The 24,638-nt window shown below is 35.2% G+C and overlaps 2 protein-coding genes across 2 annotated transcripts in view; both read right to left on the bottom strand.

Annotated features, from left to right (window-relative positions):
* Positions 1–24,638, bottom strand: part of LOC141398158 (apyrase-like) — a 44,191-nt gene that overhangs the window by 5,035 nt on the left and 14,518 nt on the right. The window contains exons 8-12 of the mRNA XM_073975389.1: positions 24,099–24,175; positions 21,037–21,194; positions 20,871–20,967; positions 20,430–20,784; positions 20,288–20,364 (exon numbers count right to left, since the gene is read on the bottom strand). Coding sequence (XP_073831490.1) covers positions 20,288–20,364; positions 20,430–20,784; positions 20,871–20,967; positions 21,037–21,194; positions 24,099–24,175 — 764 coding nt within the window. The remainder of the gene's footprint in view (positions 1–20,287; positions 20,365–20,429; positions 20,785–20,870; positions 20,968–21,036; positions 21,195–24,098; positions 24,176–24,638) is intronic.
* LOC141397005 (apyrase-like) lies at positions 9,303–10,224 on the bottom strand. The gene is made up of 3 exons (XM_073972773.1): positions 10,087–10,224; positions 9,508–9,859; positions 9,303–9,442 (listed from the first exon to the last, which is right to left on the bottom strand). Exons 2-3 carry the CDS (start codon positions 9,831–9,833, stop codon positions 9,346–9,348), a joined length of 423 nt encoding a protein of 140 aa, XP_073828874.1. The 5' UTR covers positions 9,834–9,859; positions 10,087–10,224; the 3' UTR covers positions 9,303–9,345.

Raw genomic sequence — 24,638 nt, 5'->3', positions numbered from 1 at the left:
AATTTGTAAACAAGGCGGAAAAATTAAATTTGTTTTGATGTACAAAGTTGATATTAATCAACCAAGAATAATATTTATGATGTGTAAACGATAAAATAATTCGTTTATTTATTTTAGATGGACAAACTGCGATAAAATAATTCTTTATTTGCTCTTTAGTTAGCATTAGTAGCATAATGTGCTAACATTTTCAGTATTAAATAATAAATTTGTAATTTGACGTGTGTTTTTTGAGACGAATTCAATTTACAAAAAATTCTTTTAACGTTTCAACTTCGCTCACACGGGCTGATGCATCTACCTTGGTAATTGTGCTATGAACAAAAATCAGCTGACTGCCATTTAAATCCTCCAAAATGTATATCTAAATGCAATGAGTGTTCACGTGAACATATTAATTTTCTAATAAAGATAATGAATGTCTTGGTGAGGGTTGCATGTGTAGATTAGAGATCATTTTGTAAAATAGGGATCTAGTTTAAATACAGTCCACTTGTAAACATGTGGCAAGCAGACCTCCTTATCGTGGGAGGTCATTATAAGAAAGGAGATAAGAATTTCCATTCCCACATGTGGTATGTCTGAAATAGATTGGTACAGGCAATCTATGAGCAGTCTAAGAACCATGTGGTTGCTTGCTACATGTATGCGCATGTTAGATAAGAATATTTTACGACCTCTCCATAAGATTGTATGGCAGATGCGTTCGTACACATATGTGCACTCTCACTTTCTCTTTTCTACACACTAGCTTAAGTAGGTTAAGTAATATTTTTGTATTTAGTTATTAAGAATATTTTTACTTTTAATAAATAGTGCATATTAAACATTCAACAAAGAAAGACGTTTGTGTCTTTACTTTATATCGGATCCCCATTTACATTGGTCCTTCGAGCCGGATCAGTGGCCGATTCCAAAAAGAGCTGGGAAGCTGATAATTTGCCTCACAGGGAGGAAATTGGGTCAGCTGGCTGGTGTAGTCTTAATATCCAATTGGGGATATTGTCCATAGGGGAAGGGACATTCACCATGCTGCTTCAAATGGAAACGAAGGCAATGGATGAAGTGGAGAGGCTTCTTGGTCTCCTCACCTGGGCTATTGAGGAGATCAATGAAACCCAGTCTGAAGACTACCACGAAGAGATTTGTGAGTACGTCGAGACTCAACGGGCTGCATCATCGAACCTGGCAGTTGAAAACAAATTGGTAAAAGAGAAAATGCTCCAACTGTTTACCAAGAAGGATGAGCTGATGAGACAGGCGGTAAAAGAGATGGTCGGAAGGTTGAAATTTCCCATTATACCTCTGTCATTGGAGGAAGAAGGACAAAGGAAAAAACAGAAAATAGACACCATGTACCAGGTGATATGGGAATTGGAGCGTAAAACGGCGAAATCGAGAGCCATGAATAGGATTCTTGAAATTGATCTGAAGAAAGCTGAAGTGGCTAAAGCAAGCCTTGAAACCAGAGTGAGCTCTCAGTGTGAGGTGATAAGAGACCTACACATGAGGGATGAAGAGGCCAAAATGGAAGTCCGTGGCCTGCAGGAAAAATTGGACAAAGAGCGAATGGAACGCAAGGCCGCTGTGGCGACCATGAAGAAAATGGAAACAAAGATTATGGCCATGGAGGAAGCCATGAAATCGTACAAAGACGAGACGGAAGATGCAGTCAAGCTTGCCACTACACTAAAGGAGCAAGTCAAGCGTGAGGCTGAAGAATCGAGGATAGCTAAGGAAAAATTAATAGCGGCTATCCAAGTGGGAAATTGTGAGTTGGCGGCTATGAAGGCAGAAATGAGAAAGTTGAATGAAGAATTGGCTAGCGCAGAGAAAGCTCGACATTTAGCGAAAAACGAGCGTGATGTATTGGCTGCAAAACTTATAGCCAATGAGGATGCAGCGATGAAGGTTGCAAATTTGGAGAACGCGAATAGTGCTAACGTGGAAAGTGATTATTTGGCCAACAAAATTAGGGTAAATAGCAGCGAGTTCATCAAGACGACAGATGAGAAATTTTGTGCAGAAGACAAATCGCATATAGTAAAAATCAACTACGCGGTAGTAAATAAAACCAATTGGACGAAGAAGAATTTTCGTTTGAAGGCAGGGGTAAAAGCCAAGCAAAAGCCGGAGGAGGATAGCTGCCTGGAACGTTGGAAGGAGAAGATATCTAGGGCCAAAAATGTGATGTCGCCAGAGAAGGATGATTTTCTTCAACGTGGTAAGAAGATGTTTAAAGCCAGTAAGAAGAAGCCACCTCAGAAGGATGACGTTTTTACTGCTAGAGTGAAGAAGCCGCCAGATGAAGACGACTCCGCCTGGAAGATGAAGCCGGCAGACAAAGGTGGTACGGGCAAGAGCGACTGGCTGAAAAGATGGAGATGCTTTCTTGGTGCTATAACATAGCTTGCTGTTTAGAACAAGCTGCATTTCCTGATATTTCTATATTTAGGATTTTATTTGACTTTCTATTTTTTTTTTTGTCCTTCTTCCTCCAATGACAGAGGTATAATGGGAAATTTCAACCTTCCGACCATCTCTTTTACCGCCTGTCTCATCAGCTCATCCTTCTTGGTAAACAGTTGGAGCATTTTCTCTTTTACCAATTTGTTTTCAACTGCCAGGTTCGATGATGCAGCCCGTTGAGTCTCGACGTACTCACAAATCTCTTCGTGGTAGTCTTCAGACTGGGTTTCATTGATCTCCTCAATAGCCCAGGTGAGGAGACCAAGAAGCCTCTCCACTTCATCCATTGCCTTCGTTTCCATTTGAAGCAGCATGGTGAATGTCCCTTCCCCTATGGACAATATCCCCAATTGGATATTAAGACTTCACCAGCCAGCTGACCCAATTTCCTCCCTGTGAGGCAAATTATCAATGAGATTTGTACTGGATTTATTAAATCCAGTCGAGGATTTATGGCTAGTCTAAATGAGCTATTATATATAAATGTAATATAATATATAATAGCTCAATTAGACTAGCCATAAATCCTCAACTGGATTTAATAAATCCACAGCAAATCTCTTTACATTTATAGTACGGTTACATTAAGGCCTGGGAACATAAGCAGTCTTGCCTGAATGCTTTGGTACATAAGCTGCCTCGCCTGGTTGCCTTGCTTTCCTGCTTCATTTCTCACATAACAAAAATAAAAGAATAAAGAGCAAAATTCGAACCGGGTTGCCCTTTTCTTTTTTATTCTTTTATCATAAGCAAGCAGGCGAGGCAGCTTATGTACCTACATTTGACATTTGAAACCCAAACCCACTGGGTTAATCCGGTTAAGTGTAACCGGGGTATTAGCCGGATTTAGCACATTATCAGGTTTTATTTGCTAAATCCAGCCAAAATCTACCAGATTTCCCCTACAAAAATAAATCCTCGTATTGGATTTGTTTTAAATCTGGCATAAATCCTCGTATACAACTCTGTTTTTTGCAACATGTTCCTAGAAAATACAAAAAGTTGTAAGCTGGCACAAGAGACAAGGTAGATGCATCGGCGAATTGCTACAACAAAAATAATTTGAAATGTCAAAATTTGTAAACTAGGCGAAAAAATTAAATTTGCTTTGATATACAGAGTTGATTTTAATCAACCAAGACCATGGTACAATTATTACAGGTAAAAGCAAGTGTTGTTGTACAACAATCAATACAACAACCACCACTACTAGTGTCAACTTCATTTCTGAAAATTGTAAACAATAATATAAAATATCAATATGCTTTGAAGTCTCATAAATATTGGTTTAATGAAATACAAATATATGTAAATTTAATAAATGAATTAAAAACTATTTAAACTAACATCAATAACAATTCCGCGTGTTACTTTTCTTCAAAAATGTTGGCAGTGGTAAGTATCACTGCACCTAAATATCCAGAATTACTAATAATTCATGGTTAATTTCAGATGGGGTACATTGAATCACAATTTTCAATTACCCAAATCCAAACATATTATATGCGAAGAAAAGATGAAATCCACGATTCAGAATGAAATTTATCAACATTAATGAATAAACACTTCTAGAAACAAATCAAGAAAGCCGATGGTGATGCAGTACGGCAGAAAACTACATACCTGCTGTAAAAGGAAATGCTGCCAATGTTGCCAGGATAAGCAAACATCTCTATTTCTGACTCCCTTATACGGCATAAACAAATGAAACATCTCAATTCGATATATAAAATATATTTTCTTCTATGTATGTACATATGTTTTAAATAAAATCAGTGTGTTTGGACATTATCCCCAAAAATTGTTGGCTGAAGTTCATAGATGCAAAATGGGTTCACTATTTTCATCCTACAGGTGTAACGAAAGGAGAGTTTCAACGTGCCTTATAGTAAGTACAGATTTACGAAATCTGAACGTGGGTTTATGTTCTGTTTAATCCATCGATGTTCTAAAAGCATCAGAAGACCTCTTGAAATCTTCAAAGGACATCGGAAAACCTTTCTACAAGCAACATACGACATTTTGAGTTCTTCTAAAGCATAGGATGGGCAACACAAGACCTCTTGAAGTCTTCTAAAAGCACCAGAAAACCTTTTGAGTTCTTCTAAATCATAGCCGACCAAGAAGAGCGAGCGCTTAAATTGTTTATGTGTGGGTAAAATTACACTGACAGAACAGAACAGGGTGATGATTTTCATATTGAGTATGAAATGAAAAACACAGGAAAAAAGTTGTCACGGCGTGTTAGCGTTCAGAGCCAAACATAGTGGTGGGTTCGAATCGTCGGCTTTCCTTTTTCATTTGCATTATAGATCATAAAAAAGCTCGATTAATAAATTAAAAAAAAAAAAAATAATACTAAAAATGATCTTCGCCTAAAAAGGCAAAATTTTCAAATAGAAAAAATATATTTGGCCTGTTCCCGTACTTTATAAAGTGGTAAAAGTCGTAAAAGTTGTAAAAGTCGTAAACGATTTTCATATAAATTTTGTGTACGGGAACGCAAAATGTGTAAAAGTGGTAAAAATTGTAAAAACTTTTTAGTTCTGGAACAGAGCTATTGTTGGCGCGTTCGCTTTGTATGACTAAAATTAAAAATAATGTACAGTGAATCACAGTCAAAAGTATCCACTTCAGTTTCTTTTATTAAAACTGCGATTGCTTAGAGTTAATTAATGATAGCGATTTCAACTTTAAAATTTCTTCAAATGCATTGAACAAATTGTCTACGGTTCTAATATAAATTAGCATTTGACTTGCGTCCCTTATATCAGTGCTTTCATCAAAGCAAACAGATACATATGTATACCGCATTTCGAATCCTCTCCTTTGTTTATATACATTTTTTATTGTTGCATTGCAGACGAGGCATTCTGCGTCATTAAAAATATTAATACAAAACAAAAAATCATTTTCAAATTCATCCCTCCACATATTTGCTGTACAACTGCAAAATCTTTTCAGTGTACCCAAAAAAACAAATAAAGCGGCATCAACCTGCTTGCATGACATTCAGAACAAGACTGAAGTAAAAAAATCAAAACATTTGCTCTCTTACTTTGCGTTCGGGTTGCGTGTGTGTGATTTGCCGAAAAACTTCGTAACCATATCAATACCTACGAACGGGTTTGTTCTAAATGCATTAGAAGATCACTTGAAGTGTTCTAAGGGCATCATTTGAGCTCTTCAGGTCTTCTTAAGGTACCACAAAACCTTTTGAGTACTTCTAAACCATAGGATGACCTGTTGAGGTCTTTTATGGACAACAAAAGTCCTATTGAGGTCTTCTAAAATCACCAGAAACCCTTTTGTGTTCTTCTATGGGCAACAAAAGCCATCTTGAGGTTTTTTAAAGGCACCAGAAAACTTTTGAGATCCTCTAAAGGCATTACAAGATCAGTTGAGGTCTTCTGTAGGCAACAGAACAACGCTTAAGATCTTCTAAGGGCATAGTGTGAGTTCTTGAAGTCTCCTTAGGGCATCGGAAACCTCTTCAGGTCTTCTAAATCATAGGATGGCCTATTGATGTCTTCTAAGGTCGGAAGACCTCTTGAGGACTTTTAGGCATAATTTTTTTTAAAGTTTCTCAATAGTTACTCCCTTTAGTAATCACAAATTTGAGTAAAACCCATAGCTGGCAATTTAACAAATTAATTTCAGATACAGGAAGAAAACCTATTTTAAATTGTAAATTTTTCTCTAAGTAGCCGGCATTTAGCAATGGAATTTTCGCAACTTGGGAGACCCAATTCCTAAAAAGCGAGCTAAAAACAACAACCACATAGGACTGGTTTCGTGATGCCAACCACAGCAATACTTGAGACGAAACTGCTGTTCTGATAACTCTTCCTTAGCAAGAGGGGCCTAATAGGGATATTTTGAACAAATCTGCTTCGTCATAACTAAAAAACACGACTGAGGTTCCATAATAGGAGTTTAACCATACTCTGCAATTATCTTATTCCATATAATTCACAGTGCATCCAATATATTGAGATTTCATTTATAATGTTTTCAATCAGATCCTTGTCTGCAATGAGATATTTTTAAGTGCGAAAATACCCACTTGACCCTAAATAAATATAGCACTGACCTGTATCTGCCAATGCCTGACACACCATTTTACCATCCTAACAGATTGCTAAACTATTCGAAAGTTGCATCCTGTGGATCTAATTATTCGAAGTTTATTACTCGTGAAGTCTATAACTTCATAAATATGTGTTTAATGTTTGTTTATCAGAAAGTAAAAAATATAAATATGAATTGACAATTAACAAAAATAACAACTTCATATTGTATTTGACACTAGTATTACGGGTCAACCTAATCAGCTGGGACTTGCTTTTACCTGTAATATTGTACCATGAACCAAGACTAAAATTTAGGATGTGTAAACGATAAAATAATTCATTATTTGCTCATTAGTAAGCATTGGTAACATAATGTGCTAATATTTTCAATATTAAACAATAAATTTGTAATTTGCCGTATGTTTTTGAGACGAATACAATTTCCAGCACCTTCTTTTGACGTTTCAAATTAGATCAGTAGTGGGATTCCGTAACTCATTTTCGCTGTTACCGACAAAAATCGGTAAAATTAAATAGCAAAATTAGACTAAAAGCATAAAGAATAGTTGGCATCACTGTTTGTGTCGGTAGAGGCTGGCTAGCGACTACTTTTTATTCATCGTTAACTTACCGAAAAATTTCGTTAATTACCGAAATTATAAGCATTTTAATTTTACCGACAATTATCGATAACAGCAAAAATGTGTTACAGAATCCCACTACAGATGAGCTGATGCATCGACCTTGGTAATTGTGCTATGAACACAAATCAGCTGACTGTCATTTAAATTCTCCTATTGCCATTTAAATTCTCCTAACTCTGCGTTTACACACAGACAAAAGGTGTGTCTTTTTACACCCTCCACCATAGGATGGGGGTATATTAAGTTTGTCACTACGTTTGTAACTACTCGAAACAATCATTGTAGACCCCACAAACTATATATATTCTTGATCAGCGTGCAATTCTACATCGATATAACAATGTCCGTCAGTCCGTCTGTGGAAATCACTGTAGCGTCCGAACGGATTGACGTAGGTGGATGAAATGTTGGGAAAATCTGTTATATGTACGTAGGACTTTTGGTATTGAAAGCGGGCTATGTAGGTCCACTCTTTCGTATAGCCCCCATATAAAGTACGCGTCATTTTAATATATTTTGAATGTATGTATTAGTCCCATTTGACAACAGAATCGGTCGTCACTTTGTATTTTGCATTTCCAGAGGCTAAGAAACATTTCTACCATAAAATGTTTATATAGGTCCACGTTTTGATATAGCCCCCATAGGACGATATCTCCCCATTTTCGGTATTTTGAAGGTTTTGGCCTCATTAGCACACCGAGATGGCTGAAATTTGGTACTTAGTCTTCGTTTGGGGTATAAAACTTTCCCCCAGAAATTCGTAGGTATAGGTCCACGCCATCATATAGCCCCCATAGAACAGTACCTTCCGATTTTAGGTATTTTGAAGGTTGTGGTCACAATTATCCACCGAAATGGCTGAAATTTGTGGCGGAGGGTATAAAAAGTTCGGCCCGACCGAACTTAACGCTTTTCCTACTTGTTACTTACTAAATGTTGCTGCAACATTTTTTCAGCAACTTTTCCTTTATACAACTGTCAAAATCTGCAACCACAGTTTATACAGTTGGCCATTCCGCCCAAACTAGTTAGCCCTGACTATTTAGTTTGCTGTCAAATACATTATTGTGACATAAAATACAAAGGAAATCAAATCACAATAATGAACAATCTATTATGTTTGTTGTCAAAAGTTGTTAACAGAACTCTGAATGGCCAACTGTATAAACTGTGTCTGCAACATTAGTAATAATTATTACTAATCAAGGCAAATATAGAAGGTAGCCGATTCGGCGAATTGCTACAACAAAGCAACTTTTGCCGTAACATAATACGTCAAAATTTGTAAAGAGAATCAATTCGCCTTGGCGCTTAAATTTGCAGCGATTTAGCTTCGGCCAATCAGAACAAGATGTTTGTTTACATTTCACAATTACAACAATTTTATTTGACACTTCATATTCAATCAGCTGATACGAGTCGGCTACCTTCTTTAATGTGCCTTGTTACTAATTATCACTTAAAAAGGCACAGCTATTATTGGCAAGACAATAGCAAAGTTACAAACCATTTTCACCAATACATTCATACTTTTCTCCATACATATTTAAAAAAAGGTTTGTATTTTTGCTATTGTTTTGCCAATACTGGCATTTGTAAACGCGAAGTAAAGCTGAAAACAGATACAACGTTTGATTAAAGTTTTGCGTTGGGCGTCGAGAAAAAAACAACAACAACAGGGCGACGACGATACCAAAGTCCAGCGTTTATGTGTTTGCCGGCATATATTTCAAATGAATTTGAATTTTTCGGCATCATGCCCAACAGTGTAAAAACGGCCAAAACGACACAAAACTTTACCCAAACGTTGTATCTGTTTACAGCTTAAATGCAGTCAGATTTTTACTGGATTTACTAAACCCAGTGTAGGATTTATGAAGAGTCTAAATCTGGCATAAGAACGGTCAAAACTGACAAAACTTTACTTTATTTGACATATTAGCAATGAATTTAGTAAATCCCCTTATATGTAAACGTATGCGTAACCCGTATACCTGGGTTGGATATTTACATATGTCGATATATAAAACGCACGATTAACGTAAACGGTTACATGACATTTGGCCGTAAATAAATAGCTCTGTAAGAAATCCAATATTAAAAGTATTTTCAATTGAAATCTGATTTTTATTTTATAATTTCTTTTTAAATACATATTAATTTACAATTTTAATACGCCCTTCAATTCCAGCAACAATGGGTTCATTGATTTGCATATATTGTATTAAAGCTTCCAAGTCCCCGATACCTCTTCTAAATTAAAAAAGTAATATATTTTTTAAAGAATATTTTTTTAATACTATGCGCTACCAACTTACTTCATATTCTTGGCGTTATTGCTAATAAGACTGAATCCATTTTTACCGTTTGCCAAATATTCCATTACCACCACACGATAATTCTTTTCATCATCAAATTTCACATATTTGGGAACTTTACAGTCTGTACATACCACCTTAATATCTTGTACCCTTCGACTCACAGGCTGAGTTATATTGTAGACTATTTTCAAACCGGACACTTGTAAAAATCTTGATGATGATTTTTTAGCTTCTGTGAATGGTGCTATTGAATCTTCCAGTAATTCGCGTATTACTGAACCTTGAAGGGTAAGGGCATATAGAGCATTATCCCAGGGACACATGGTAAATAAATGGTTGTAGGTTAGGTCTGAAATATGAACGGCTTAGAAAGCTGAGAAGTTTGTGTAGTGGCTCAGACAGAATGGGTCTCATAACCTCAATTAACCCAAAAACACATGAATAAAGTTTAAAATCGATAAATGAAAAAAGTTTATTCTGCTACGAGCTTAAGTATTGCAAACCAATTTAACGTGATGCCCCAAGAGCCCATTCTGTCTGAGGTATTATTTCGATATGAGTTTCGAATTTACTTACTGCCTTTTTGCAAGGGAACACGAAAATTGCCCTGAGTCGTTAAAGCTATGGAAACATTACTCCAATTTGAAGCGTCATATGACTGCTCGCCTAGAAACTTTATAAAACTGAAAATCTTAATAAATGTTTATGTATTTAAAAAAAGGTTTGGACCTCCACCACTTATGATAAAAAAAAATTAATTTTTTAAACTCCCCAATAATGACAAGTTTTGAAACAAATTTTAATTTTTCCAAAAAGAAACAGCACTTTGCAAATTTTGAAAACAGACAAATTTCTTCGTTTTTAGTTAGATGTAGAAACAATTATGTTATTCTTACAGCATGTAACATGGCATCTGTATAGAAGTTTCCCAAATTACATTCACCAGAGGAACATTCCACTTGTTGCAAATAAACCCGAGATGAACCCAAAACTCGATCACTGTACGTCTGAAGTTCTTTACGCCAAGGTTCTAAAGCTTTCTGAACTGTTTGATCTTTTGGGAAAAGTATATTCAAAGAAAATTAGGATTAAAAATTAAAAAATATAAAATTAAAACTTAAAGCCCATTTTATATAAAAACCCAAAAAGGAAGTTATTGGCTCTGTTCATGTCACAATTACCCAGGTAGTGGCATCGTAAAATTTTGAATATGTTATGTCAAAAATGTCTTTATGTTGTTGGGGAAATTACAACAAAAATATTTTTTTTTATAAAGGGATTTGACTTTTCATATTCGATCAGCTGGTGTGATACCACTACCTTGTAGTTCTGCCATGGCTCTGTTTCAGTACTTTTTTAATTGTATAACAAGCAAAATAGTGAACTGACAATAATTGCTTCCACTTGCAAATCTGTTCAGAAAGTTCGGGATCGGAAAAATGGAGAAGCTTGCTAAAACTCTGAAGTCAGAAAAAATTTTAGTTTAAATTTAATATTAAGTTCGTGCTTAAAGCCCTAAACACATCCAACGTTGCAGTAAAGTTGGACGTCGTATCTGATAAAATAATAAAATAACAACGGCAACTTAGTTCGCATTTGTCTTTATTCTTTTATCATAAATTACTTCCAACTTTACGAAAACGTTGGATATGTTTAGGCCTTAAATCATTTCTGGGGAAAGAATAAAGAACAGAAGAGCCAAATTCGAACTAGCTTGCCCTTTGCCTTTTACTTGAAACAACGTAAGCAATAAATCCAGCCTCTTTCATTAAAAGACATCGGAACGTACGAAGCCTTGCTGTCTCGCTTAAAGCCCAAAACACATCCAGTAGAATAATGTTTTGCATCAATTTTCATAAAAGAATATAGAAATATTTGATCTTCTGGCCATTCCTATTTTATTAGAAATGACGCTCAACTTTACTGAAACGTTAGATGTCTTTACGGCTTTAGTCACTGGCCGGCGTACTCATACATGAATAAACGGAAAAGGTACCCACATTTTTTTAACTATTTTACCCTTTTATTCCTGAAGGTGTAATACATAAATCCATATTTATATTATGCTTGGTTTACATTTACGAAATCCATTCGATTTCAACTGTCAAATCCATAGGTTAAACGTCAAATGAAATCCAGATGAGATTTCATTTGACGTTTGAGCTATGGAATTGACAGTTGAAATCGAGTGGATTTCGTAAATGTAAACTTAGCATTAGGCAATTTTCCTTGCGGCAAATGTCAGTTTGAAGGAGAGAGAGGTGAGGCATATGGTAATCCTTTGCCTCTCAACACCCTCTCTCACCGACAAACTGACAATAGCCGCAAGCAAAATTGCCTAATGTAAATATGGACTAATGCTTGGTTTACATTTACGAAATCCACTCGATTTCAACTGTCAATTCCATAGCTCAAACGTCAAATGAAATCTCATCTGAAATCCATTGGATTTCATTTGACGTTTAACCAATGGAATTGACAGCTGAAATCGAGTGGATTTCGTAAATGTAAACCAAGCATAAGATGTGTGTTCCCATGGGCGTAGCCAGGAATAGGGAGGGGCAGCTGCCCCCCTAAATCCTACAAACATAAGTATGAGTTCTGGAACAAAGCTAAGGTGAAACAGTAAGGACAGCTGATTTCTGTCAAATTCTCTGTTATTATGTGTGTTCCTTTACTCAAAATTTGCACAAATTGTTACTGGATGTTGTTCGTTTACTCTACAGTACAATGCAAACGACCTTAACCGTTTACAAGAAGTTACTGGATTAATTGTATGAAAACGTAAACAAAGATTTTGACACCTTAAAGGACTATCAATCAAAATAATCTTGTAGTTTCTGGTTCACCTTTTTAATTGCATCATGTGGTCTGTTCCTTTACTTTTGGAAATGGTAAAACCGGCAAAAGTAGCAAAAGTTGTGAACTGCTCTCATATGAATTGTGTGGTGTCAGAAGTAAAGGAACGCTTTTCGAGTAAAAAGTGGTAAAACTTGAAGATTCTTGCACGTAAAGGAACAGAGCTATGGTTTGAACCATTGCGGAATATTATGCTAAGTTTACATTTACGAAATCCACTCGATTTCATCTGTCAATTCCATAGCTCAAACGTCAAATGAAATCTCATCTGAAATCCATTGGATTTCATTTGACGTTTAACCTATGGATTTGACAGATGAAATCGAGTGGATTTCGTAAATGTAAACATAGCATTAAGCTTTTACATGAACCATACCAAACGTCAAAATAAATACTTCTTTTAAGTGCAAGTGCATTCGATATTGAACATTCAAATCTGAAGGTTGTAATTTTCATATTCGGAAAAAATAAAGAAAAAAAATTTAACAATTTTTCCTTCGCTAAAAGTATTTCTGAACTTCCTTACAGTGTATTAAAAAAGAGATCTCTATCTGTAGTGGGATTCTCTAGGGCATTTTTTGGTTACCGACAAAAAACGGTCAAATTAAAACGCAAAATTATGAATGGCAAGTTCAAATAAAAGTTGGCATCACTGTAGCTATCGGTAGAACTTTGCGAGAACTTTTTATTGATCGCTAACATACAGAGTAATATCGTTAATTACCGAAATTGTACGTATTTTAATATTAACGATATTTGTCGATAACCAGAAATTGCGTTAGAGAATCCCACTACTGGTGTATTTTATTTAAAAATGGAAGATCTTTCTAAGGTTCCCCATTCCAGAGCAAGACCCCCTATTGAATCGTCTTGTTTGAGTCAATCTGGGAAGACAACTAATGTCCTAAATCAAATCAGGAAAGATCCTAAGGATTTAAATGCAAGTGTTGCAAAGACTACCATCTCAAAATCATCTCTAAATGAAGTTAATTCAATGAATGAAGTATCTAATCAAGATAAAATGTTTGACTACTTAAAATTGTCCATATTTGGAAGTAATGACACAATTACGTCTATTCTTTCCGCATATTCTATGGTTCATGAAAACTTACTAGAAGATGAGGAAAACTTCACCAAGGTAAGAAGTTCAAAAGAAATGCAGGAAGCAATCCCATCAATTCTAGAAAGCGTAAACAAGGCACTGATATTTCGAATGATGCTGGCTCCGCCAACAGATACTCAATTCTACATAATTTCGATATTGAATAAGAGGAATTAGTTAAGGCCTGCGTACATAAGCTGCCTTGCCTGATTGCCGTGCTTTCCTGCTTCATTTCTGACATAATAAAAATAAAAGAATAAAGAAGGCCGAGCAAATTTCGAACTGGGTTGCCCTTTTCTTTTTATTTTTTTATCAGAAGCAAGCAAGGTAAGCAGGCAAGGCAGCTTATGTACTCACCGCTTTAGTTCTAAATCTTTAGACTCTGCAAACAGTAACATCACTGTAGATAAAAACAAAACTAATACCCTAGACAGACGGAAGAGATAATTTGCATTAAAAATTTCCTAATTTGAATTAATTTTTCACCCTGACAGACGGAAGTTTCTGAATTTATAAAACAGCTGTTTGTGTTGTTTGTTTGTACCCAGCAGACCATTTCCTAAAGCTTTACAAAAGTTCGCAAAAAAAAGCGAAACAAATACACTTTCTACCATTGACTTTTTCACCACGATGAAGCAAAAATAAATTTAATTTATTCGCGATATTTTTGAGTATTTTTAATATTATAAATATGTTGCAAATCTTTAAAAAACATTAGAAGAAGATATAATTTTAGATAGAATTGGTATGGTGGGTAATGAAATGTTTGTGAAAATAAAAATTTTAAAAAGAGATTTGTTAGAAGGCCTGAAAAACTATTAGCTGCTATCCAACTCGCGAAAGACCACTACTTATTTTAAAGAAACGCGATAATTGCTGATTTGCTTTGCTTTTTTATTTTCTTAAACATGGAAATTTGACAAAAGACAATTGAGCTTTGTTCCAGAACTAAAAAGTTTTTACTATTTTTACGACTTTTACACATTTTACCCGAAAACCCGTTCCCGTACACAAAAAAGTTGTAAAATGTTCACTTCTCTTTAAAAAAAAATGGCGCTGAATGACGCTCTCTTTAAAAACTTTTTACTCGACAAATTTGAGCGTGTAAAAAATAGTAACATGGATGACGGCGTCTGGTTGGCTGGTACGCCGACTTTGACTTGTGTGCCAGCTTTTTTGACGTTTTTTCCATTTGTACGTTCCCGAACTTTTTGAAAAAACTTTTGTGTGACAACAATTTTTCTCTCTTTTTCTCTTTTACGAGTTTTACTATTAAAAAGTACGGGAACAAAGCTTTGATTTTCAACAGCATTAGCTTCGTTCCCGTACTTTTTAATGGTATAACTCGTAAAAGAGAGAACTGCAAAAAATTTGTTCTCACACACAAGTTTTTTGAAATAGTTCGGGAACGGAAAAATGGAAAATACGTCAAAAAAACTGGAACAAATGTCAAAGTCGGTGTATCAGCCAATCAGACGCCGGCAACCATGTTACTATTTTTTTACTCGCCCAAATTTGTCGTGTAAAAAGTTTTTAAAGAGAGCGTCATTCAGCGCCATTTTTGTTTAAAGAGAAGTGAACATTTTACAACTTTTTTGTGTACGGGAACGCTTTTTCGAGTAAAATGTGTAAAAGTCGTAAAAGTTGTAAAAACTTTTTAGTTCTGGAACACAGCTATTAAGTGTGTCTTTTTACGTGATAATTTGTAATAAAGGCCTGCGTACATAAGCTGCTTTGCCTGATTGCCTTGCTTACCTGCTTCATTTCTGACGTAATAAAAATAATAGAATAAGGACGAAATTTCGAACTGGGTTGCCATCAGTTGGAAATTGGGTCGGTCTTCTTTGTTCTTTTATTTTTTTATTGAAGCAGCAAAGCAAGGCAATCAGGCAAAGCAGCTTATGTACGCAGGCCTTAATTATTACGAAATGTTACTAAATGCTGTCTTTTTACACAAAAGTTCAGTAAAAGAGAGCGAAGTGAGAGAACAAGTTTGACAGTTGTTTGCTGAGAAATTGCTAAAAGTTGCTGAAAGAATTTTTCCCAGCAACCTTTAGCAAGTTCGATCAGCTGTTTTTTAATCATCTGCAAATGGTCAGCTGCTCAATGTTTATCTTATTTTTTGTGGAAAAATACTATAAATATTACGACTCAGGTTTATTTATTGATTATTTTATTAATATATTAATTATTTTCTATTTATTTTGCTTAAAATTGAGGAACTTTTTCATTGCTTTGGAGTTATTTTTTCGTTCATGCATTGGCGCCAATGTTTTTGTTTTGGTTATCAACTGTTATCTTGCTAAAGTTTACTAAATGCTGTCTTTTTACTTTTTTCTCTATTTTCGTATCAAAGAGTAAAATCTTTCTTACTCTCTGAATAGAAGTTACTGAATAATTATTACTGAAAAAGTAAAAAGACACAACTAGTGCCATATTGAAATTGCTAAATTCAGTTTAAATTCACAATGATTTTGTGCATTAAGAATGTGGATAATGCACGAATTAATTTGAGTTAAGGCAGTTAATGCAAATTAACGCTGCCGTCTGTCCAGGGTATAACACCAAAAAGCCTGGAGCAACCAAAAACCATTCTGTCCGCCAATCTTTTTGAAGAACTTTAAAATCAAATCGCTGGTTAATAATCTCATCAGTTCATTCAGAAATGATGAAGTATTTGAGAGAAAAGGGTGTTGACTCTAATTCGTCTACTCCTAAATAATTATTGCTTAGAGGAAATTTCCCCCAACACAGTACACGATGTTACTAAATTTGCACAGCTATCTGCGACAAACTGAAAAGTAGGAACAAGTTCCTCAAGTCCCTAGCACTTGGGATGCAGATAAAGAAACCTTGTTGACCACATATAGGTCGGTCTGTGGTAAGCTATGCGGCGCCAGTTTGGTCCCCGGGATTATGTAATACGAATTGGAAAAAGATTCAAACCTGTCAGAATGCCGCCCTGAGAACAGCAACAGGGCGCCTCCTCAAGTCTTCAGTGGACCATCTACATGAGGAGGCAAAGATTCTTCCAGTAAAGCAACACAATGAGATGCTTTGGTTGCAGTACTTGCTTGGGTGTTACCGTGAGAGCCATCCCAATAACCATCTGCTGGCTAGGCTCTAGAGAGGGAGGTCCAACAATATAGGAGAGAACCTCTAGATCACCAGGCATAGTATTCACACATAGGTTCAAATAGTAAGCAAACATATGGTGTGTTCGTTTACTCAATAATTTGTACAAATTCGTACAAGTTCAGTAACTTCTTGCAATCGACTAAGCTCTTTTGCATTATACTGTAGAGTAAACGAACAACAGTTACAATTTGTACAATTTTTGAGTAAACGAACACACATATAGTGTGAATAAAGTCCTCGGAGTACAACCCCCATCTCTCGCAGCTGAGGAGCGGCAGCTGTCACGACAAACTAGAGTAGTTTTGGGTCAACTACGCTCGGGATATTGCAGTCGCAGTCTTATTGGGCGGAAATCGACCGCGCCGTGCAAGACATCTGCCCAGTATGCGGTTTGGGCCCGCACGACACAAAACACCTTTTCAACTGCCCTGCCAAACCTACTCATCTAACTCCAGTGGATTTGTGGTTACATCCCATCGAAGCAACCACTTTCCTGGAACTGGAGATAGACCCACATTGAACAGAAGAACGGACATACAAACATAATAATAAACACTGTTACAACAACAACAACTAAATTTGCAACGGAATATTCTAGAAATGACGTTATCCCAAAAACACAATTTGGATTCAAAAAAGGAAATTCGACATTTAACATTTTCTAATGACGTTGTTCAAAATTTGAGAGAACGCAGGTCCACCGTTGCAGTCTCTTTGCATGTAAAAAACGCAGAACATAAAAGCAGAGCTGATCATAAAAGCATTTTATTTAAAATGATTTCGATCGGGGTTCCTTCTTTGATAAAACTGATTCAAACCTTTTTTTTAATAGGACATTTTGCTTTGTTCATAACATGGTGCAAGAAAGAAGGTGATACAATAATACCAACTCATATCTTCATTTGTTGTCAAAACTAAATTTTAATTAAAAATAAATAACAAATATTACGCTTCCATAAAGAATATATGTATACATCTTTTTATTTAAGCTACGCGAAGAATATTTTACCGTTTTCTTCTTCCTTTTGTAGATACTTCGCGCAAAAAAATTTGATAGCAAATGAAGACTTCGGTCTGAATTCGCCTCAATTCGCCTTTTGGATCACCTTGGTAAATTCGCCTTGGTTCATAATAATTTATCATCCTCTGGAGCTGTTAGCTGTGGTGTGCCGAAAAGTTCCATTTTGTCGCCACTTCTTTATAATATCTTAATTTCAGATTTTCCACGAATTTGGAGAATCTAAGTCCTAAGTCCAAACTAGAGTGATTTCATCGAAAAAATTGCATGAAATTAGGCGTCTCTAGATCGAGTTCTATAGTAAATGGTCTGTTCCTTTACTTTTAAAAATGGTAACAGTGGCAGAAAATGGTAAAAGTGTTAAACTGCTATCATGTAAATTGTATGCTATAAAAAGTAAGGGAACACTTTACAGGTTGAAAATGGTAAGAAATGGTAACCTCAGGCACGTAAAGGAACAGAGCAAAAGTAAAATCATGAAATTTATGTAGTGGGGAACTCGATCTAAGAACGCCTAATTTCATGAAATTTTTTCAATGGAATCGCTCTAGTGTGGACCAGGTGTAAAGGAATAGTTTACACCGACGATTCTTTGCTCTATGCGCATAGTGAATCGCCTGATACTCAGTCATGTGAGTGCGCATTTTGTGTTTGTGATGTTGCCTCTTCTTGTTATCCGTTGCAAGACTTTTTCTTACATTTTTATTTTCTCAAGCAAACGTTAACAACAAAACAAGCATAAAAAGATTTAATAAAAACATTTAATTAACGAAATAGTGAAAAGTTAACTACTAATATTAATTTAATTATTAATGTTAATTATTTTGTGTTGTTTTTTAGTTTATTTACGAGTATGTTTGTTTTTATTGGTATGAGAAACACAACAAACGCGAATGGTAAAATAAAGAGGACACGCAAAAATCTTAAATTTCACGTTAACAAAACTTGAAAAGAAACTTTAAGCCCCCTGCCACACGGCGAAATAAATCGCATGAAATTATGCGCTCTTAGGTCGAGTTCCATACTAGAGTAATTTTATTAAATTTCTATAGTGGGAAACTCGATTTAAGAACCCCCATAAAATGGGAAAGTTTTTAATGCAAGTTTCAGCGTGTGGCATAAGGCTAACGAAATCGGTTTCAAGAAACCTGGCTAGTCTGACCATCGACTAAGCTAAAGCTATTTTTTACGTAATCCGTCGGGTAAATGTAAATATTTTGTGGTACCTCAGAATAAAGAGCTTACTAGGCGTTTACACCAGACAGTTTGTCTTCAAATACAACTCTGATTTACTAACACATACATATATTTGTCGTTTGTCTCACAGCTGTCCATCATTTTTTCACAGACAGTCGTGTTAACAAATTTTTGACATTTTTGCAAAATTAAGTGAGATAGCAATTGAAATGTGTTGAAAACAAAAGAAAAGGAACAACAACAAAATGTGTGAACGGAAAACAAAAATAAATCGACGATTTTCATTCATAATTTTACAACTGTTTTTGCAGTTGTCTGGACGCCTACGTCACACAGGCATGTTTTGGGTTTTTGACAATCAATACATGAACTCAACTGTCCTGTCATTTGTAAACGCAGCGTTAAACTGTTCTTGCAAGGCAATGAAATTCGTTTTGAAGACAGCATAAAATATATTGGGGTGAACTTTAGTAAATTACAAAAATTCAATGTGCATGCTTCAAAAAGCTTGGAAAAGGCTAACATCACGAAATTTTCTTTTTCAAAATTATTCTGTAACAAGTATTTACCCGTTGAAACAAAATTTCTTTTACATAAACTAACTTTATTTGGCCAATTATAGTCTATGCATTTCCAATATATTTCACTATGTCGCCTACAGCAATGAGGAAGATGGAAGTTTTTGAAAGAAACATAATTCGGAAATGCATAGGGAAGAACTACAAATCAGAAAATTAAAGATTTTCGAATGAATATTTGTATGAATCCTCCTCAATCACCAAAATTTCGGATTACGCTCTAGATCCTTTATTCAGATTTGTTCAAAGACTTAGCAATTTTGAAGGTAACGTGATACAAAACGTTTTGATTTCTGAAGAAAACTTAAGTTCGAGTAATATAAATTATCGCCCATTGGCATTAGGAATGAACAAAATGGTAACAATAGTGCTATGCTTTACCACTCTCCTACTCCCGGTATGTACAGGGGTTAGGTTTTTTATATTTAGCTTGTAAGATAGTTTTAAGGTAAATGTTTTTTTTATTATTATTACTTCTTGGCAGACAAAGCTCTGCGCGATGTTGCATGTACCGGGAGCATGCACATTTACAAAATCACGTTTTATACATGTTCTCACACTGACATCATTTCATATTGTAAACATACGCCCATTGTGGAAATTAAAATAATACCTTATAGTTTTAAGTTTCTTCATTTATGTATTTGTTTCCCAATACCCTTTGTAGTGTTTTGGTGTATGAGTCTCAATAAACTTAAGTGCAAGTGTAAAGCGGTCATAATTGGGTATAGCGAATTACTGCCCCAAATCCCGTTCTATTTGGACGTGTTGTATACAAAAAAAAAAAACAAATTTAACGTGAACCCCAGTAAAGTTCGGAATTTTTTTATATTAGGATTATATGATTTATTAAAAAGCTGTTTACATTTCAAAGTATAGTAATACGGTTTTCAAGACCAGTATATAGAGGAGAAAACTTATCCACATATTCCATCAATGACTCATATTCCGTTGCGTATTCACTGAAAAAATAACAGTAATTTATTTTAATTAAATTTGTATAATAATAAAAAACAAATCTACTTACACAAAATTCTGACCATAATCCTCAAAAATGGAGAAACCATAACCACCAGTAGCGACATAACGCGTAGCTATCATTCGGTACACGGCGTCATCATTGAGATCTTCAAATTTCGGTACTTTACAGGCGGCACAACGAACTTTAACGTCGACCACACGTTCATTAACTGGATTTCGTAGATTATAGACAATTTTCAAACCGGAAACTTGAAGAAATGATGTAGTGCTATTGTATGTAATGTTATCAAGACGGGATACGCTTTTCTCAAGAGCTGCCCTCAAATATACACCCTGTAGATCGAATGCCACGAGCGGAGCTTCATAGGGTGCCATGGAATAGACTTGAGCATATGTTATATCTAAATAAAGAGAGAAAATGGTTGTACATTACGTTTATGTGGATTCTTATATTTTTACATATTTCGCGCCTGCTTTTTTCACTTACCTCCTTTAGGCCAATCCATATACAATTCACCGGCTGCTACTACAGATATCGAGACATTTGTCCAATCATTCAGCGTATACGGGACCAAGTGCATTAGCTGGTATTTTAAAGGGGAAATGTCGTTAATATAATGTAAGATAGTGGAATATTAACCGGAAGTACTTACCTTATACAGCGTGGCATCTGTATAAAAGTTACCCATATTACATTCCTTGTAACCGCACGCATTACTTTCTAAATTCACTTTAGTCTCCCCGATTTTGACACTGCCTTGAGTTTCAACGATATCTTTCCATAGCGGCATGACTTTTAGAACTTCAGAATCTAAAAAGTTTAGGACTCAATGAATTTTGAAAACAAAAAGGAAAACTTAACATTTTGGAACAGTTTTTCAAAAAATCTTAGCTACAAAACTGAAAATATCACTGGCAGATTAAAATGCATTTAACAGCGTGTTTTTGTAAAAAGTTTTTGCCCATTCGTTCGTCGATTTTATGAACGAAGATACAATTTGGTTTTCATAGCGGTTGACGTTTGTATTCGTGTGAAAAACAAATGAAAGCTTTTTATTTTCGTAATTTTTTGGTTTTCGTAAAGGCCCCCACTCATTAGTCAGTCTGTGCCATCAGTCCGATGAACCCTTTCTGTCAGTGTGACTGACAAGTGTGTAGCATGAACCATCAGTCAAGTCTAAAAATCTTGAATTCCTCCTCCAAAAATGAATGAATTCTAAGTTTTTTGTGTTCCAACACCAACATTATTTTCTGTTTTTCAAAATTATTTATTGACAATTTGAAAAAAAAAACACAATTCACCCAGACTGATGGGGGTTCATTTTGGAATCAAAACTATTTTGATTTTCATTAGTCTTGGAAAACTCACACATACATTCTCAAAATTTCAAAAATTTACACATACTACCACAAATGCTGGCAGTCAGACTGACTAATGAGTGGGGGCCTTAACAAAATCAGACGAACGAATACGTCAAAAATAAACGAATGGAAAAGACCCATCGTTTTGAATGAAAATTAAATAATTTGAGTAATAAATGGCACAAAACACACGAAAACTGGAAGGGAATGCAATTTTATTTATTTCCATAGAAGCACGCGCGTATATGTACATCCGTTTCTTCATATTATCACAATTATTTTTGGACAAATTTGATTACATTTTTTTCTTATTTTTTGTTTGTCATCTGTTTATTGGGGTTGCCATCAAGTAACACATTTTACGTGCAGATGCCTATGCAAAATTCACAAAATAAGTATCATGGAAACCCTGAAATATAAAAGCTTTTATGAAATAGACGAAAGCTTTTAGATAGAAACGAATGGTTCGTAAAATTTTACAAGAACCAAATTTTGAACGTATACGTTTTAGTACGAACGGTTCGTGTGACAGGCAAGCATTTTTACAAAAACACGCTGTAAGCCCTGAACACATCCAACATTTGGGTAAAAATTTGCGTTTGACATTGGGACCCAAAAATTTCTCTTGTTCTATTTCTCTTTGTGTTGGACACAACGACGCACAGTTTTGTGCTGCAAAGTTAAAAATTTTGAATTTGGAGCTTTGACGCCGGCGTTGTTTTTGACATTTCTTTGTTTACATGTCAAACAAACATATTGACACATTTTTGAGGTTATGCTCGTGATTTTGTTTATTTTTTTCGCATTTAATAATAAAAATTATAAAATAAATATGTATGTTTGAGGAGGAATTATATTATATTTTTATATTTTCTAAATGTTAAGCGCCAAGGCTGACGACGGCATTATCAAACGTGTTATGTGTGTTACCAATGCCCAACGTAAGTTGACAAGTCCCGGTCCACACTAGAGTGATTTCATTGAAAAAAGTGCATGAAATTATGCGTCTCTAGATCGATCTCCATGGTAGAGTAAAAACATAAAATTGCTGTAGTGGGGAATTCGATTTAAGAACACCTAATTTCATGAAATTTTTTAATGAAATTCACGCTGGTGTGGACCGGGACCAACGGACGACACGGAACTTCAAAACAAATGCTTGGTTTACATTTACGAAATCCACTCGATTTCAACTGTCAAATCCATAGGTTAAACGTCAAATTAAATCCAATGGATTTCAGATGAGATTTCATTTGACGTTTGAGCTATGGAATTGACAGCTGAAATCGAGTGGATTTCGTAAATGTAAACTTAGCAAAACCTTGGATGTGTTTACAGCTTTAAGGCCTGGGTACATAAGCAGCTTTGCCTGGTTGCCTTGCTTTCCTGCTTCATTTTTGACATAATAAAAATAAAAGAATAAAGGAGGCCGAGCAAATTTCGAACTCGGTTGCCCTTTTCTTTTTTATTCTTTTATTAGAAGCAAGCAAGGCAACCAGGCGAGGCAGTTTATGTACGTAGGCCTTAATGGTGAAGTCACAAAGTTTAAAGCCGTAAACACATCCACCATTTCAGTAAAGTTGAGCGTCATTTCGTATAGAATAAAAGAGCCAGGGTGATTTAGATCGAAGTTTTCTTTATTATATTATCAGAATTTACGCCCATCTTCACTGAAACGTTAGATGTGTTTACGGCTTAAGGGTAGAAACACATTGGATTTTTCTTGCGTGACTTCATTTCCTGTAAAAGAATAAAGAACGGCCAACACGAACTTGAACTAGGTTGCTTTTTTCATTTATTCTTTTACTGGAGCAAAACAAGCAACAGGTTGATTGTGTTTCTACCTTAATGCTATGTTTACATTTACGAAATCCACTCGATTTCAACTGTCAATTCCATTGTTCAAACGTCAAATGAAATCCAATGGATTTCTGATGAGATTTCATTTGAAGTATACGCAAAGGAATTGACAGTTGAAATCCACCCGATTTCGATTTTTATGAAATTTTTTTCAATGACATCTCTCTAGTGTGGACCGGGACTTAGATCGAGTTCCTCACTACAGCAATTTCCTGAAATCACTCTAGTGTGGACCGGGACATTCTAAAATAATTTCATGAAATTGCTGTTAAGTCACTGCTTAAGTCATTTCTGTGGTGCGATTCATTTCAATTAGAATTAGTGAGAAATACAATCGTTTTATAAGAGATCCGAGAGATTCACGAATCACGGAAATAAAACACAGTAAGGGGCAGTGTATAAAAAAATAATACTTTATTTTCTAATTGTTTAAAACATTTGAGATTCTCTGGAGTGGTTCTTCTCTACCACATGAGTTACACAACAATGATGCGCCCTTCAATAGTTGGTGAAATTGGTGAGAACTTTTGAGTATATTCCATAATGGCATCAATATCGCGAATATATAACCTGGAAGTAAACATTGAGAAAAGTATGGAAAATTGAATCATTATAAAAGAAAAATTAACGCACTCGCCAGCTTGTCTTGCTTTCCTGCTTCATTTCTGACATAATAAAAATAAAAGAATAAAGAAGACCGAGCAAATTTCGAACTGGGTTGCCCTTTTCTTTTTTATTTACAAAGACGTATAGTAATAAAGACTAGAAGAAATGCATTTTCCAAAAACATATGCTAATAGTTCCACATTTTGGTTGCAGATGGCTACACAACTCACTGGAATTGTTAACAGCAATGCCAATCGTTTTTGATTCCCATTTCTCGCGGCAGAAAACATTAACGTCGTGTTTTGTGGCTGAAATTTATTTCTTCACTATTTCTTATTTTTTATTTAATAAAAAAACAAAAATCAACGCCGTAAAATTTGAGTTTTAAAGTTTTTTTGTCAATATTCCAATGAGTAACAGTTTTCGT

This window comes from Musca autumnalis, unplaced genomic scaffold (assembly GCF_047663935.1).
Source record: "Musca autumnalis isolate F117 unplaced genomic scaffold, ASM4766393v1 scaffold_3, whole genome shotgun sequence".
Classification (NCBI taxonomy): domain Eukaryota; kingdom Metazoa; phylum Arthropoda; class Insecta; order Diptera; family Muscidae; genus Musca; species Musca autumnalis.
Note: the sequence above shows the minus strand (reverse complement) of the source record. Positions and strands in the feature narration are given on the sequence as shown.

Bases quoted from the DNA above. Each gene is read 5' to 3' on its own strand.
- LOC141397005 (XM_073972773.1), bottom strand. From the start codon at position 9,833: ATGTGTCCCTGGGATAATGCTCTATATGCCCTTACCCTTCAAGGTTCA. The intron at 9,443-9,507 runs GTAAGTTGGTAG...TTTTTAATTTAG, and splicing joins AATAACGCCAAGAATATGAA to AAGAGGTATCGGGGACTTGG.